This window comes from Colobus angolensis, unplaced genomic scaffold (assembly GCF_000951035.1).
Source record: "Colobus angolensis palliatus isolate OR3802 unplaced genomic scaffold, Cang.pa_1.0 Scaffold403, whole genome shotgun sequence".
In the NCBI taxonomy this organism is placed as follows: Eukaryota; Metazoa; Chordata; class Mammalia; order Primates; family Cercopithecidae; genus Colobus; species Colobus angolensis.
Window position 1 is genome coordinate 829,084 of NW_012117411.1, and position 14,700 is coordinate 843,783.

Sequence of the window (14,700 nt, forward strand, 5' to 3'; positions counted from 1 at the left end):
TGCCCCACAGCTATATGAAAGCACATCTTCACTGTGGTTACTGGAAAATGAACACAGCAGTGACATCACAGGCAGTCAAACTAGTATAACAAGGAAAGCTACTTTAAAATTTTGAAAGAGTACTTTCTGCACATAAATGACAAACTAAATTCAGGCTGTCCAGATGCAACTGCTACCAGTCCAACCTCTAATCCTGAAAAGAAACCCCACAAAGGAAATAATGTTCGGTTTACAGAAGAACTTACATAATTCTTTTCTGCTTATAAAAGAAATGCATGCTAATTTAAGAAATCACTAGAAAGTATGAAATTAAAAATAAGCCATCTCCTCAATTATAACAATTGGTTGTAAGAACATTACAGGTAATGTGTATGGCAATTCTTCACCTGTCGTAAGTATTTTCCCATTTTAAAATTCATTACAATAATTTCCACATAGTATACATATGATATCTCCTAACCTGGGGCAAAGAACATAAATATTTAGTCCTCAGAATCAATTTCCATAACTATGGATGACAGTATTAAAGGAGATTTTACATACAATTAATGCAAATACAGTTCTCCTAAAATAACAAACTGGAGGCCGGGCGCAGTGGCTCACGCTTGTAATTCCAGTGCTTTGGGAGGCCGAGGTGGGCAGATCACCTGAGGTCAGGAGTTCGAGACCAGCCTGGTCAACATGGTGAAACCCCGTCTCTACTAAAAATACAAAACTTTGCTGGGCACAGTGGTGGGCGCCTATAATCCCAGCTACTCAGGAGGCTGAGAAAGGAGAATCACTTGAACCTGGGAGGCAGAGGTTGCAGTGAGCCAAAATTGTACCACTGCACTCCAGCCTGGGCGACAGAGTAAGACTCCATCTCAAAAAATAAACTAGCAAACAAACTGGAGCAAACCTTTACTATGTGTGTGATTTTTTAGGAATCCTCAGATCTTATGCTTAATGTCTTTCATCCAGACTACTGGAGAAAACCTGAGAGGTTTCTTTACTCTTCATACTTTATAGGACTGTCTATTGAAATTTTGGGTTTTCCTATTTCTTTGAGACCCTGGCTAACCCCTGAGCCTGTTATCAAGGCAGCTTCACAAGCTCCTCAACCTACTTTGGCTACCAGAGGAAAATGGAGAACAGGTTCTCTCCTCTCCCCAGGATAGTGAATAATGTTTCATGCAGGATCTCGGTTGGGGCTATTTTCAGTTGCCTTATGTACATGCATCCCCATGTTCCCAAACCTGCCTACTTCTGGTTGCCAACAACAGATGAGATTATTCCATTTTGGAGAAGAAAAAAAAATAAGACATAGAACCAAATCTCCACATTTCTGCTTAAAGCCTTCAGGGAGAAATTTTTGGTTACTGTCCAATTGATAGTCTAATAAACAGCAAATTTCTTGGTTTAGGAAAATGTTTCACAACTTGGGAGATAAGTTGTTAGCAAATTCAAACAGGAAAACTTTCAAATTTCATATCCAGAAGGGTTCCCACCAACCACCCTCCCACCAACCTTCTCTCTCTGGCACACCCAGAGGGGACACAAATGGGAGAGGAGAACAAATACACACGTGTTAGTGGTTTCCAAAAGCCTCCCACGTAAATGTCATGCTCTCCCCTCTTCCTCACTCTCCTGTTTTCTTGAGAAACAGCCATGTTTTTGTCCATTGCTAAGTGACAGATGCCTGTCCAGATTTAGTGGCTTTCCCTCTTCCACAGAGATGCAAATGTGATCACTGATTAACGCAACCTGGATCTCGAACCTCTTTACAGTGCTAAGACTGAGCTAAAAATAAAGGTATGGGTTCAATTCCACTTTCGGATCTGCATTCAAGGCTAGTTGATATGTACAGCTCCAAGCCAGGTTCCCAGTTGTAAGTTATTATATGCCATGTACCATGGTTTTAGGGCAATTCAGATGAAATCATCTCTTATCCCCCACCTCTTTCTCTGTCACCAATACCCTGCCAGAAAAACTACACTATCCAGTAAGCTTTGTTATTGCAATACTTTGAAGGCACCTATGAAATCACTGTCCTTATGAAGACCACAGTACACTTCTCAATGGTGAAGTGGCATCTTCTATAGGCCCTTTTCCACCCACCTACCCATCTTCCTGTCCCGCTCGTTTCTGAGAGTGGTCATCTCTCAATGGAAGTAAAAAGATGGGGTGAAAAGACAAGGATTACAGATGCCTCTGGCAGTAAATGGGGTGTTCCAAGTTGGATGTATTGACCTGGTCTCTAAGCTGGTGACAGAGAGTGGGGAAGGGGCAATGGGTCTTCCTGTCATCTTTCCAGTCATTGAGGCCTCTCTGCTTAACAAGGGAAAGCCAAAAAAAACAGGTTTTTTTCTCTTTTTTAATCTAGCTTTATCGAGGTATTGTTAACTAATCCAAATTGTATATATTTAAGTTGTACAAACTGATATTTACATCACCTTAAATATACATACATACACTGTGAAATGATGACTACAATCAGATTAACATATCTAGCACCTCACACAGTTCCCTTTCTTTTTTTCCTGTGGTGAGAATACTTAAATCTATTCTCTTAGGAAATTTCAAATATATATTATTATTAACTATAATCACCATGCCGTATCACTGAAAACCAAGAAAACATTGGTTTTCTTCATCCAGTTCCACCTGCCTTAGGGAAATTTCACGTGAATTTTGCCAACAGACTTTCTGTCAAACTTAGTTTTTAATATCATTAATGTTTGCCTCTTTCTGTGAATTTATTGTTATTTCACTGATTAGTTACGAAAGTCTATATGAGGGGAAGGGAACCTAGTGCCATCATAAGCTAGAATTCCTTCCTTTAAATCACTGATTTTTCAGGAGTACCATAGTATAACTTTAAGAATTCTTGCGGTTCCTAAGAGGTATTATATATCTAACAACAACAACAACAAAAAACTGCATGTACAAATCTATTGCTTTATATATTGAAGAATTTTTTCCATTTTTAGATGTGTGCGTGTTCTTCAATGCGTGTTCTTAAATGTTTCAGGGATGTATAAATCTTGTTCATTGAAATATTATTCGTGCACTGTTTTTCAACATCCTTATTGAGAAATCTCACAAACGTGCACAATCTGGCATGAAATACTTATTTGGGAGAAAACAGTCACAGACATAGAAATAAGTAATGCCTTAGCCAGGCAATGCCCTAGAGGGAAGCAAGAAAAGACCAAAAAACGTAGTTTACTACCAACTCTAAATGGACAGCTAATATTTCTTACTTTAGAATCCTTTGTACCCATATTAATAAAATGCCTCGAGACGACTGCTCTTTGAAATTTGGGGTCTGTAACGTTAAAACTTAGAATGAACAGGCAGACTATACAGAATCAAAGTCAAAGCAATTAGCAAAGTCTCATTTAGACCCATTACTTCGGCTTTCACTCAAAAGCCAAATAATCTCTAATCACTCTTCAGCACAGAACTTCTCTTTTTTGCTGCAGACTCAATTTCTACTAGATCTCATCACCTGAATGTTTTGCAGATATCTCAAAAATTGCAGGTATCTCAAACTCAAGGTGGCCAAACAAAAGTCTTCGTCTTACATAAGCCTGACCTGCCTAGAAAAAAAAAAAAAAAAAAATTGGCTCTTTTGTTGAATGGCACCTGTATTCATCTAGGTGCCCAAGCCAGAAACAGGAAGACATTTGCTACAAATCATGTTTATATCCATCTGAAATTCACATATTGAAACTGTAATCCTCAATGTGATGGTATTTGGAGATGGGGGCCTTTGGGAGGTAATTAGGCCATGAGGGGGAGACTTCATGATGGGATTAGTGCCCTTAATATGAAGAGACAAGAGAAAGCTTGCTTCCTTTCCTCCCCATGACCTCCTTCCCCCTACCCATGTGAAGATACAGCAAGAAGATGTCCACCTGCAAACCAGGAAGAAGGCCCTCACCAGGAACTGACTCAGCCAACACCTTGATCTTGGACTTCCCAGCCTGCAGAACTGTGAGAAATAAATTTCTTTTGTTTAAACTATCCAGTCCATGATATATTTGTTATAGTATCCTGAGCTAAGACAACATCCTAAACTTCTTCCTTTCTTTAATTCATTATATCTGATGACCAACCATGTTGCTTTCATTTCCTAAGTATCTCTCAGATCTATCCACGCTTCACCATGACAATGACTGCTAACCTGATTCAGGGACTTATCTCTCACCTCAGTTACTGCAATGCCTCTGTTTACTCATTTTTATGCCACCTCTTCCTTCATAAATAACAATGTGTAATTTAAAATTCAATACGGCTATTTCCAAACAAAGTTTATTAAAAAAGAATTTACTGATAATCTCTATATTCTAACAAAAACATTGCTCTCATCTGTGCATTGACTGCCTCTTCTCTATATGCTACACATTTTATGTAGCTCTAATCATAGTCTATACTTTTCTTTTGTCATTTAACACTAGATACCTGGAATATATTTTTGAAATAGTGTTATTTATGAAAATATTTCATTTCATGATTGTCTGATGCTCCAATGTGCTCACAACCAAAACTGATTTAAAGACTACATGGTCATGTAAGTTGTTTCACAGACAACACGGCAAGGGACAACTCTGTGCATAAAGCGTTTTGTTGCTATTGATTTTTTTTGTCATGTAAACTTTAAGGGATGGGATTACTGATTCAAACTTCTGCTAACCACTGTTATACTAGGTAATGTGGCATAATGGCTAAGAGAACAGTTTCTAGGCAAGACAACTTAGGTTCCAATCCTAGCTCCACCATTTACAGTGTGACCTTAAACAAGTTACTTAATCCCTCTATGACTCAATTTCCTGTGAAATATGAGTGATAACTGAATCCTCCCTCATGAGGTATCATGAGGATTAAATGACAATATAAGACAAACTCTTAGAACTGTGCTTTACATGTAGCAAGTACTCCAGAAATGCTATTTTATATTGCAGTTTCCAATAAAAGTTATACAAAAGTTTCCAAAAGAATCATGATTACCATACATTCCTCAGGGAACTGCATATCAGTTTTACTGCAATTACGTTACCAAAGGCATTCCACTTTTTTGGTGATTTTTATTAACTTAGTAGTTACCCAATGTCATCTTGGCACCATTTTTTTAAATGCCAGAGAGTCCAAGAGTTGTTCCTTAAGTAAGTTTAAGTTGCTTAAATGAAGCTAGACTTGGGGAACTTTAATTCCTTATTTTTTGGTCTTATATCCTGCAGCCAAATAAGTATACAGTTCAGTTTTTTAGTAAAATAAGTTATACAAGTTGCCTTGTCTTTCTAATAATGATCAGCAACATAAAAAATGGTACAAAAGAATAGTGAGTGGTAATCCTACAACTGGCAAAGTACCTCAGTAAATCCATTATCTTTAATCTTCTGTTATAGTGACCAGAGAGTGTTGTCAAAGGACATGATATAGAAAAGCCCAATATTGGTCATTATGCAATCCTTGTCAAAAAGGTCCTAGTAGGAAGACATACAAGTACTAAAAGAGAAAACGTATGCAATGTATGTGATGGCTTTAAATATTTATTCCATCTTTAGTAAGAAATACTACAGACTTTGACTTACATTGAAGGAAAAAAGTATAATTAAATTCTTTGTTAAAATAAACACGCATATCTGACTATCAGAGACAACAACAACCACCATTTTCGACTCCTTGCCAATGTCATGAAATGAACTCCACAGAAACCCAGTAAGATTTGAGTTGCAGTCCTTCTGGTATCACAAATTAGCATTTAAAACAGTGTTTTTCAAACTGTGGGTCAGGACCCATTAATAAGACAATTTAGTGACCAGCATTTTTTTTCATGAAAAAGAATAGAACATTACAGAGTATGAGCAAGTGCTGTTTCAATTATATGTGTGTGGGGTGGTACTGGGGGATAGTTGTATATATACTAGGTCAGGAAATTAACTATATTTCTTATGGATAATAGTTAAACAAGATTAAAAGCTACTAATTTAGAGTAAGTCACTTAACCTTTACAAAACTGTTTTCTCATCTCTTAAATAGAAATTACTATTCAACTTCAAAGGGTAGACTGAGATAAAATAATTTCCCTTTTTAAGTAAAACATTGTATTACTATGTTACAGTTACAGCATTTTATTTTATTTTATTTTATTTTATTTTATTTTATTTTTTTGAGACGGAGTCTCGCTCTGTCGCCCAGGCTGGAGTGCAGTGGCCAGATCTCAGCTCACTGCAAGCTCCGCCTCCCAGGTTTACGCCATTCTCCTGCCTCAGCCTCCCGAGCAGCTGGGACTACAGGTGCCCGCCATCTCGCCCGGCTAGTTTTTTGTATTTTTTAGTAGAGACGGGGTTTCACTGTGTTAGCCAGGATGGTCTCGATCTGCTGACCTCGTGATCCGCCTGTGTCAGCCTCCCAAAGTGCTGGGATTACAGGCTTGAGCCACCGCGCCCAGCCAGTTACAGCATTTTAGTAGGGTTTCATTAGCATTTAATGTTCCTCCGACATATATACTCAGAGCATGAAGTCACTATGATAGAAACTTAGACATATTGAATCAAACATAACTCAGAAAATGTTATCTCCTTTTGGAAAGGAATAGAGCTAGAGATAGGAAAACCTAAATTTCTTGAAATTTTTATAATCTCCCTTGTGGTATCTACCATAACAGCCTCTAAACACACACACACACACACACACACACACACACACACACACAAAACAAAAACAACAAGACCATAGAAGAAGGGCAGCATCTCTATGTGGCTTCAGGGGCCTTGTGAAGAACTGTTACTTAGGAGAATAAGCAAAAGAGGGGAACATTTTTATAGGCCATTCCCATAGGAGGCCAGATCAAGAACATGAGCTGCCATCCCACTGTCTGCATGGCCCTTCAGTGGTATTTTACTGGGAGGTATAAATCATTCCTCTTCTAGTCCCAGTTAAAGTTTAGAATCCTGTGTCAGGCTCTAAATGTCACAAACAATCCCAAGCAGCAGATCACTATTTAGCTCTATGTGCTATGTAGATACATCATGGGATCACTAATAGAAAACATTTTAAGAAACTGTTAGCTAAGAAACTGCAAAAAACTGAGAGTAATGGAAACACATCCTCATTACGCTCTCTCTCACACATATGCTACCATTAATGCACCCTTCTGAGGTGAATGACACTTAACAATCCTGTATGAATACGAGAAGGTGCATCTTCCACCAACATAGAAGGGGCTTTAAAAAGGAACATGATTCCCACCTAGATGAGTTCGAAAACCCCTTCAAGAGAAATAGAAGACAGGAATTTATCTGATAACTGAGTGATACTCACACCACACAATTTATTTTTTAAATGACACTTGTGACTTCAGATCAGCTTGTTCTGAGTTTTGCGTCTTATAAAGGTTCATCGATTTTCTGCACCGATCAATCCAGGCCATGTTCTCCTGTCAAGCTTAACTAAGCTCACACATATAAAACATCTGGCTAGATTTGAGGGGTGCAGCCTTCAGCTCAGGAAGATGCCATGACTCACCTGTGAATCTATGCATAAAAGCCTATTGGACAAATGAACGCAAAAACATATCTGCAAAGGCCTTAGCTTCCTCCATGAATAATTCCCACCACTTTAAGGTGGGGTAGGGCGGGGGGAGGAATAGGGGGTGTGCTAACAGATGAGGGCATGCAGAAGGTAGAGGTAATCTGAGGAAATTAGTGAGTATGCAATCAAGAATGCTTTAGTCAGCATTTTGTGCAATAGATCACTAAAGCATGTTCCTCCAGTCTCACTGAAACTTTGCACACTTTGATCATCATCTCCACTTTCCCCAACCACCCTCTTTCCCCAGATTCTGGCAACCATCACTTTAATCTCTATATTTATGAAGTAAACTTCTTTAGATTCCGTATGTAAGCAAGATCATGCAGTATTTATCTTCCTGTGCCAGACTTACACTTACTTCACTTAATATCCTCCACATTACTGTAAATGACAGGATTTCCCCCTTTTTCAAGACTATATAATATTCCATTGTGTATAGATATGACATTCTCTTTACCCATTCATCTGATGACGCACACTTAGGTTGCTTTCATATCTCAGACATTTTGAGAACTGCTTCAGTGAACATGGGATAGCAGATATTTCTTCAGCATACTGATTTCAATTCCTGTGGATATATACCAAGTAGTGGAATTGCTGGATCATATGATAATTCTATTTTTAGTTTGTTGAAGGTCCTCCATGCTGTTTTACATAACAGCTGTATTAATTTACATGCCCACTAACAAGTGCACAAGGGTTCCCTTTTCTCCGCACTCTCACCAATACTTGTTACCTTTCATTGTTTTTATACAGTCATTCTAACAGATGTGAGGTGATATCCACAGAATGGAGATATAATAAATAACAATGCATTATATACTTCAAAAGTGCTAGCATGGATTTTAAATGGTTTTTACACCACAAAAAATGGTAATTATATGAGGTGTAACTTGTTAATTAGCCTGATTTAATCATTCCAACTGTAAACATATACGAAAATATCACACCGTACGCCATAAATATATACAGCTGGGTAAGAAGGTGCATGTCAGTAATCCCAGTCACTCAGGAGGCTGAGGTGGGAATATTGTTTGAGGTGATCAACCAGGAGCTTGAGGCTATAGGCTATAGTGCTCTATGATGGCGCCTAGGAATAGCCACTGCACTCCAGCCTGGGCAACAGAGCAAGACCGTGTCTCTAAATTAAAAAAAAAAAGGAAACTTAAAAAATATATAATTATTATTTGTCAAGGACAATATATTTAAAAAACAAACAAACAAACAACAACAACAACAACAACAAAAAGCAGAATGCTTCAGTCACTGCCCATGGAGCTCCTGCTAGAGAGAGAATCAAATTGAGAAAGAGAGTAACCAGCACCTCAGTTCTGGCAGCTTGCCAGGTAGCATTTGCTTACCCCTGATCTTACTTAAAAATCATGTGAGATATGTCACAACAAAAGTGTCTCTGTCATAGCAGTCTCAATACAATGAAGATGTTTTTCTAATCAAAAGACACAGTTAGTTGGAAGAGCTCTACAAAATTAGTACCAGGAAAGGCTTTAGTTAATACTTGCCCCAGACGCTGGGACCCAGAGAGACTAAGAGATTTTACCTAAGGTTACACAGCTGGCAGCAGTGTCTAGCCCAGAATCAAGAGCTAACTAGAATCTCCTAAGGTGAAATTGCCTATCACTGTGTGTCTTGATATGTTTTCTAAAAGACAACGTTCCCTGTTCCTCAGAACTATAACTTCATCACGATACCTTTTCATATAATCAAAACACTTACGACTGAGTATTCATTGTTTTAATGAATTTAATCATTCATTAAATGGGGCAGGCCCATACATCAGATATGAAAAAGAATTTCCATCTCCAATACATTTTATTACAGACATACAATTTAAGTAATTTTACCCATGTTTACAGTATGCTGCTTGAAATTTAATCATATGTATATAAAAACATAATTATCTCATACATGAGAGTATATGAAAAGTACCTTTGCAGAAATATATAATTTATACTAAAACTTCACATATTCTGTTACAAAGACTGATTTATTTCAAAGAATGAAGAAACTGAATTACTACTACACCTGGTAACAAAAGATCTGTGCCCATAAGATCTTTTTTTAACATCTGTAAGAACTACTGAGAAAAACACAAACATTAACTAAGGTTAAAAGAAAAAAACAAACAACTTGCAATATAAGCAGCTACAAACAGTGCTCTCCATGTTGAAAAATAAAGTCCACACATAAGTATCCTAACAAAAATTTCACTACACACACACGCCTAACAGATGGATTCTAAAAAACAGCTAAGGATTCCACAATCCAAATGCTCAAAAATTAGTAATAAAGGTTAATTAACATTCTGGCACATGTGATATTGAGAACAACAGCAGTAATTTGGGGCAGAAGACCCTCTCTCTGCTCTGGCCCTTCATCTCATTCAACCTCTTTTTCTCAATTATGAGCACACCCTTCTGCCTCCCCTACTCTGCAATCAAATCACAACCACCCAAAACCGAGGTGTCTGCTGCAGCCCAAAACATTTGACTGATAATATCCGGTTTGCCATTCCAGGAAATCCCAGAGCGGTTTTTAAGCCTCTGCCCACAGCTTATAAAGAAAGGCAAGAGAGGAACTAATCGATACCAGCACCCCAGCTGTGACCTGGCACATGAAGAAATCAAGAAAATAAATCCCATCCATAATCTGTATAATTTAACACTTGGAAGAGAGCAACATCTGGGATTGACTCCAAGCAGGGCAGTTTTGCCTGGATGGATCTGAGCTTCCTGCACTGAGTGTTAAAGCCGCTTAGGAGGCGATGCCCTCTGGTCCCTCACCAGTCCAGCAAAGGGAATATCATTTTCCTAGCAAGGGTTTATCTACCTCCCCAAAAAAAAGGAGAGTGAGGAAAAGGAAAATAATAACCACTAACATCTACTCCTTGCCAGTAAAGAGGCTGGCAAAGATTCCCCTGACACTTTGAAGGAGGGAAAGCTGGAAACCTTTCCCAAAGGTGGGTTCAGGTCAAACTATTGTCTTGCTAATCAGTCACAATACAGAATGGAAGCTAATGTGAAATGTGGGAATGACTTTGGTGAATCCTACAGTCCTTTCAATGGACCCCAAAGTCCTACCCCCGGGCAAAGTTGGGAAAAAAACAAAAATCCCCTCGGACTACGACTCCCTGGGAAGGCTTTCCAGATTCTTTAAATTGCAGGAAAACGAATTTAGAACATAAACAGATACCTACACATCATCTAAATCACTAGATCTGTCCTCAATTTTAACACACACACACACAAAGTACACCAGTCGGCAGAACAGGGCATTATAGGAAATAAAGAGTGTTAGTAAAATCCATAATGCTTTCTCTCTGTTAGACCTTCTGGGAGGTTATAATTGCATTTGGCCGGCTGCAGGCTTGTCGGAGAGCCTGGTTTCTTAATAGTCTCAACCCTAAAAGGAGTAACTGTCAAGGGGCGACCCAGCTGAAATCAAACAACAAAAACGGGAACTGTAACCCGCCTGAAATGGGAGGAGGAAAAGGAAGGGAGACTCCTGTATTCATCAGTCAACACTAATGTCCTTTGTTGTTCACCTTTACACAGAACAGCGAGCGCTATCCTGTTCCTTTTTCTCCCAACGCCAGTGTCAGGGTACGCTTTCCTAAAAGCTATCTCCCTGCCCCCAAGAACCAGGCTTTCCTATCCCCCTCCCCATTATCACTCAGCAGCCCTGTATCGCCACACCGCCCCCACTGCGCTCACCCAGGGTCGAGAGGGTGGCCAGAAGTAAAAACACTGCTGAAATACCCGTTCTCCTCCAAAGACCAAAGAACCGAGCGGCGCAGATGTTGAAATTTACCAATGCCCCCGCCCCGCAACATACACACCCCATAAACCCGGGATCGCAGGGAGGGAGGAGGGTCAGAGAGGGCTCAGCCTGTTAGAGCGGCTCTCTCCAGGACCCTGCCACATTCCACACTCCGAGAATGTCGATCCGAGCCAGAGAGAAGGATTTGAGCCTCCCTACTGTTTTGGGGGTGTTCTCTCTGCCCAAGTGTTGTTGTCTCCCTCTCCACCCAGGGGAACCGTTGCAGCTCCCTGTCGCTTTGGGGAAGAAGGGTAAGGAAAGAGAGAAACCCTGTTCGCCTCCTCTTCCAACTTGACACACACATACACACACAGAGACAGACAGACAGACACACACACACACACACACGCCCAGTCGCCACTCCAAACTCCGCAACCAGAGCCCGAAGCTAGCGGGCCGGCCGCGCACTCCCCTAAGCTGTCCCGGCGCTCTGGGAATCTGTGCGGGGCGCGCCGAGCAGGCGGTGTGGGGCGAGAGGCTGGTGCGCAGCCCTCTGCCTGGAGCTGGCTCGGCAAAGCCCCGTACCCGCTGCGCGATGCCAGGATTAGGCATTTTAAGCCGGGCGGAGCGAGAGGGGCGCGGGGGCAAGGACGAGAAATGCTCACTCGCTCGGGCCAGAGCAGAATAAAAGTTCGCCCCGCGGAGACTCACCCACGCCGTATTTCTCGTGCTCCGTAGGTATCCACATGGCTAAAGGGGCTCCGGGGTCTTCAGGCTTTGTAATCCCCGCTCCCCTTCTCCGGTTCACAACAATGCACAGTCCCCGAGCAGCGCTGCAGCGCCGGAGCCCGGGGGCTTCGCGCGGGCTACAGGCGCTGGGCAGGATCTGCGCTGGAGGCTCCTGAGCCCAGCGTTGACACTGCGCCGCCCGCAGCTCTCCCGGCGGCGGCTGCTCACAGTCCTCCGATGCGCTCCCGGGGACCCGGCGGCGCAGTCATTGTTCTGATTCACTGAACTAAGCGAACACGCCGGGGCACTCTCGGGCGCACCCCCGCCCGCCAGCGCCTAGTCCAGCCCTCCCGTCCCGGGGCCCCGCGGCACGCTGGGAATTGTAGTTCTGGGCCTCCCCATCCCGGAAGTGGGAGCGGCAATTGCGGTTCGAGGCGGGGATTCAGTTTTACTCGTTACGTCCTATTGGCCCAGAGGGCGGCGTAGGTGTGGAGAAAACACCGCGTCGACGGGGAGTTCACCTCCAGTCGCGTTTCTATTGGTGCCACCCCGCCTCTGCCCCGCCCTACGGCCCTCCCTTTTCTTCTCTGCCGGGTAATGGCTGCTTCCAAGACCCAGGGGCCTGTTGTCCGAATGGAGGAAGACCGTGATGGGAGCTGCAGCGCAGTCGAGGATGTAGGTTATGGGGGTGAGTACGGTGCCCCGGAGGTGCGGCTGATATGTCTTCCTTTCTCTATGACCGGGAGTGCAACGGACCTCTGGTCTGACCCTAGGAGCCCTTTAGCTCTGGGCCGCCTGGGTTCAACGGGGCCCCACGGGTGGTGGTCCAGCGGGATGGGGTGGAGCCGGGAGCGGCTACTTTGTTGGGACTGCCGGGGGAGGGCGGAGAAAATGCCTTGGAATGGCCTTCCCCTCCGCCGGGGAAGCTCCCTGACCGTTTGTCTTCTGGTTTGGAGCTCGCAGCTTTGCGCTAGCTGCTGAGTAGGTTTGGTTCAGGTCTGGTTTGCGCGTGTGTGTTTACAACTTTGGGATTAGCAGCTCTTTTTCCTCACCAGTACACTGCCTGGGTTTGCTTGGTTTGACCTTGCAGATGTGTTTTATTTAGACTTCCGTAGACTCTCCAGTCGCAGACTGGTGGTCAGTGCTCTCCACTCTACACATTTGCCCAGTTTGTGACTGAAGTGTCCTCTGAAGGGAAAGTATCTCACAACCTCCCTGTCGATAGTTAACTGCTGTGGGTGCTCTCCAGATTTGGATGTGGAGCCTGAGAGATCTTCCCAGTCTCTGGGTCCTTAGAGAAAGAAAAGGAAAGTGATAAGATAATTCGCACTCGTGGCTTCAAAGAACATTTGAAAAGGGTTATGAAAATCATCACAACTTTGGCTGTACCTGACTTTCAAGTTGTCCTTTGATCCACTGTAGGAATAAAAAACCAAATTTTGAAAGCTGCAGGGGGATTGTGTTTAGGACTCTTTTACCTTTAGTCTGTCCCTCCCCCATTCCCCCCACCCCATTTTTGCCTTGGTGTGTAATTTAGCACAAGTTGTCTTTTTCTGATGAACATGGTTTGGGGCTTAAATATAGTTCTCAGACTGTTGAGACTTTGTTTTTCGGTTTATTTGTTTTTGCTTTCACAGTTAAATTGATATCATCTTAAATATTTACCTCAGCGGCACAGAGATGAAGTGCAGTTTTTTCCCACTTCCCAGTTCCCCAACTGTGGAACTCCCTACTCTGAAATTATTTTAGTACCTCTACCAAACAAATCTTTGGTAGTCTCCTGAGTTAAATATTGAGTTTAACACCCTAATGGTTTATTATTGAGTTGGTTATATGTTGGGCTATCGGATGGTAACAAATTATTAAGGTTTCCTAGATTCTCAAAGTTCCAGAGGGCTACCAGTTTGAGATCAAAAGATACACTCTTTGGTGAATTTATCTCACAGTCTAACTTATTTTTAAAACTGGCTGGGCGCGGTGGCTCATGCCTGTAATCCCAGCATTTTGGGAGACTGAGGCGGGCGGATCACAAGGTCAGGAATTCGAGACCAGCCTGACCAATATGGTGAAACCCCGTCTCTAATAAAAAATACAAAAATTAGCCGGGCGTGGTGGCGGACGCCTGTAGTCCCAGCTACTCGGGAGGCTGAGGCAGGAGAATCGCTTGAACCCGGGAGGCAGAGGTTACAGTAAGCTGCAATTGCGCCACTGCGCTCCAGCCTGGAAGACAGAGCAAGACTCTGTCTCAAAAAAAAAAAAAAAAAAAGGTATGCCTTTCAAAAATGTAAAATATTTAAAAGTATTTATTTTTAAATTTTAAACGTTTAAACGTTTTTAAAACATTTCAAACTATTCAGAAGTGTATGAAGTAAAAAAAATGAAAATTCCTTCACCTTGCAGTACCACTTCCCGAGTATAAAATGGTAAGAGTTTGGTACCTAATCTTTCCAACATAATCTTTTTTTTCTTTTAATCCTACAATCCGTATTCTGTTAAACCAACCTATACTTATATGACACCCATCTGTACGGTTTGATTTTTTTTAATAAAAAGGATAAATCTAGGTAAACTAAAAGATCTGCAACCTTTTTTCTTTCAGCAGTCTATCATAGAAAC

General features: G+C 41.8%; 2 protein-coding genes across 2 annotated transcripts in view; one reads left to right on the forward strand and one right to left on the reverse strand.

The window, feature by feature from the left end:
- DOCK4 (dedicator of cytokinesis 4) overlaps positions 1-12,372 on the reverse strand; it is a 477,639-nt gene extending 465,267 nt beyond the window's left edge. Inside the window, exon 1 of the mRNA XM_011955954.1 lies at positions 12,067-12,372. Coding sequence (XP_011811344.1) covers positions 12,067-12,103 — 37 coding nt within the window. The 5' untranslated portion in view covers positions 12,104-12,372. The remainder of the gene's footprint in view (positions 1-12,066) is intronic.
- A 183-nt stretch (positions 12,373-12,555) lies between these two features.
- The window catches only part of ZNF277 (zinc finger protein 277), a 138,109-nt gene continuing 135,964 nt past the window's right edge, over positions 12,556-14,700 (forward strand). The window contains exon 1 of the mRNA XM_011955931.1: positions 12,556-12,772. Within this exon, the coding sequence (XP_011811321.1) occupies positions 12,682-12,772 (91 nt within the window). The 5' untranslated portion in view covers positions 12,556-12,681. The remainder of the gene's footprint in view (positions 12,773-14,700) is intronic.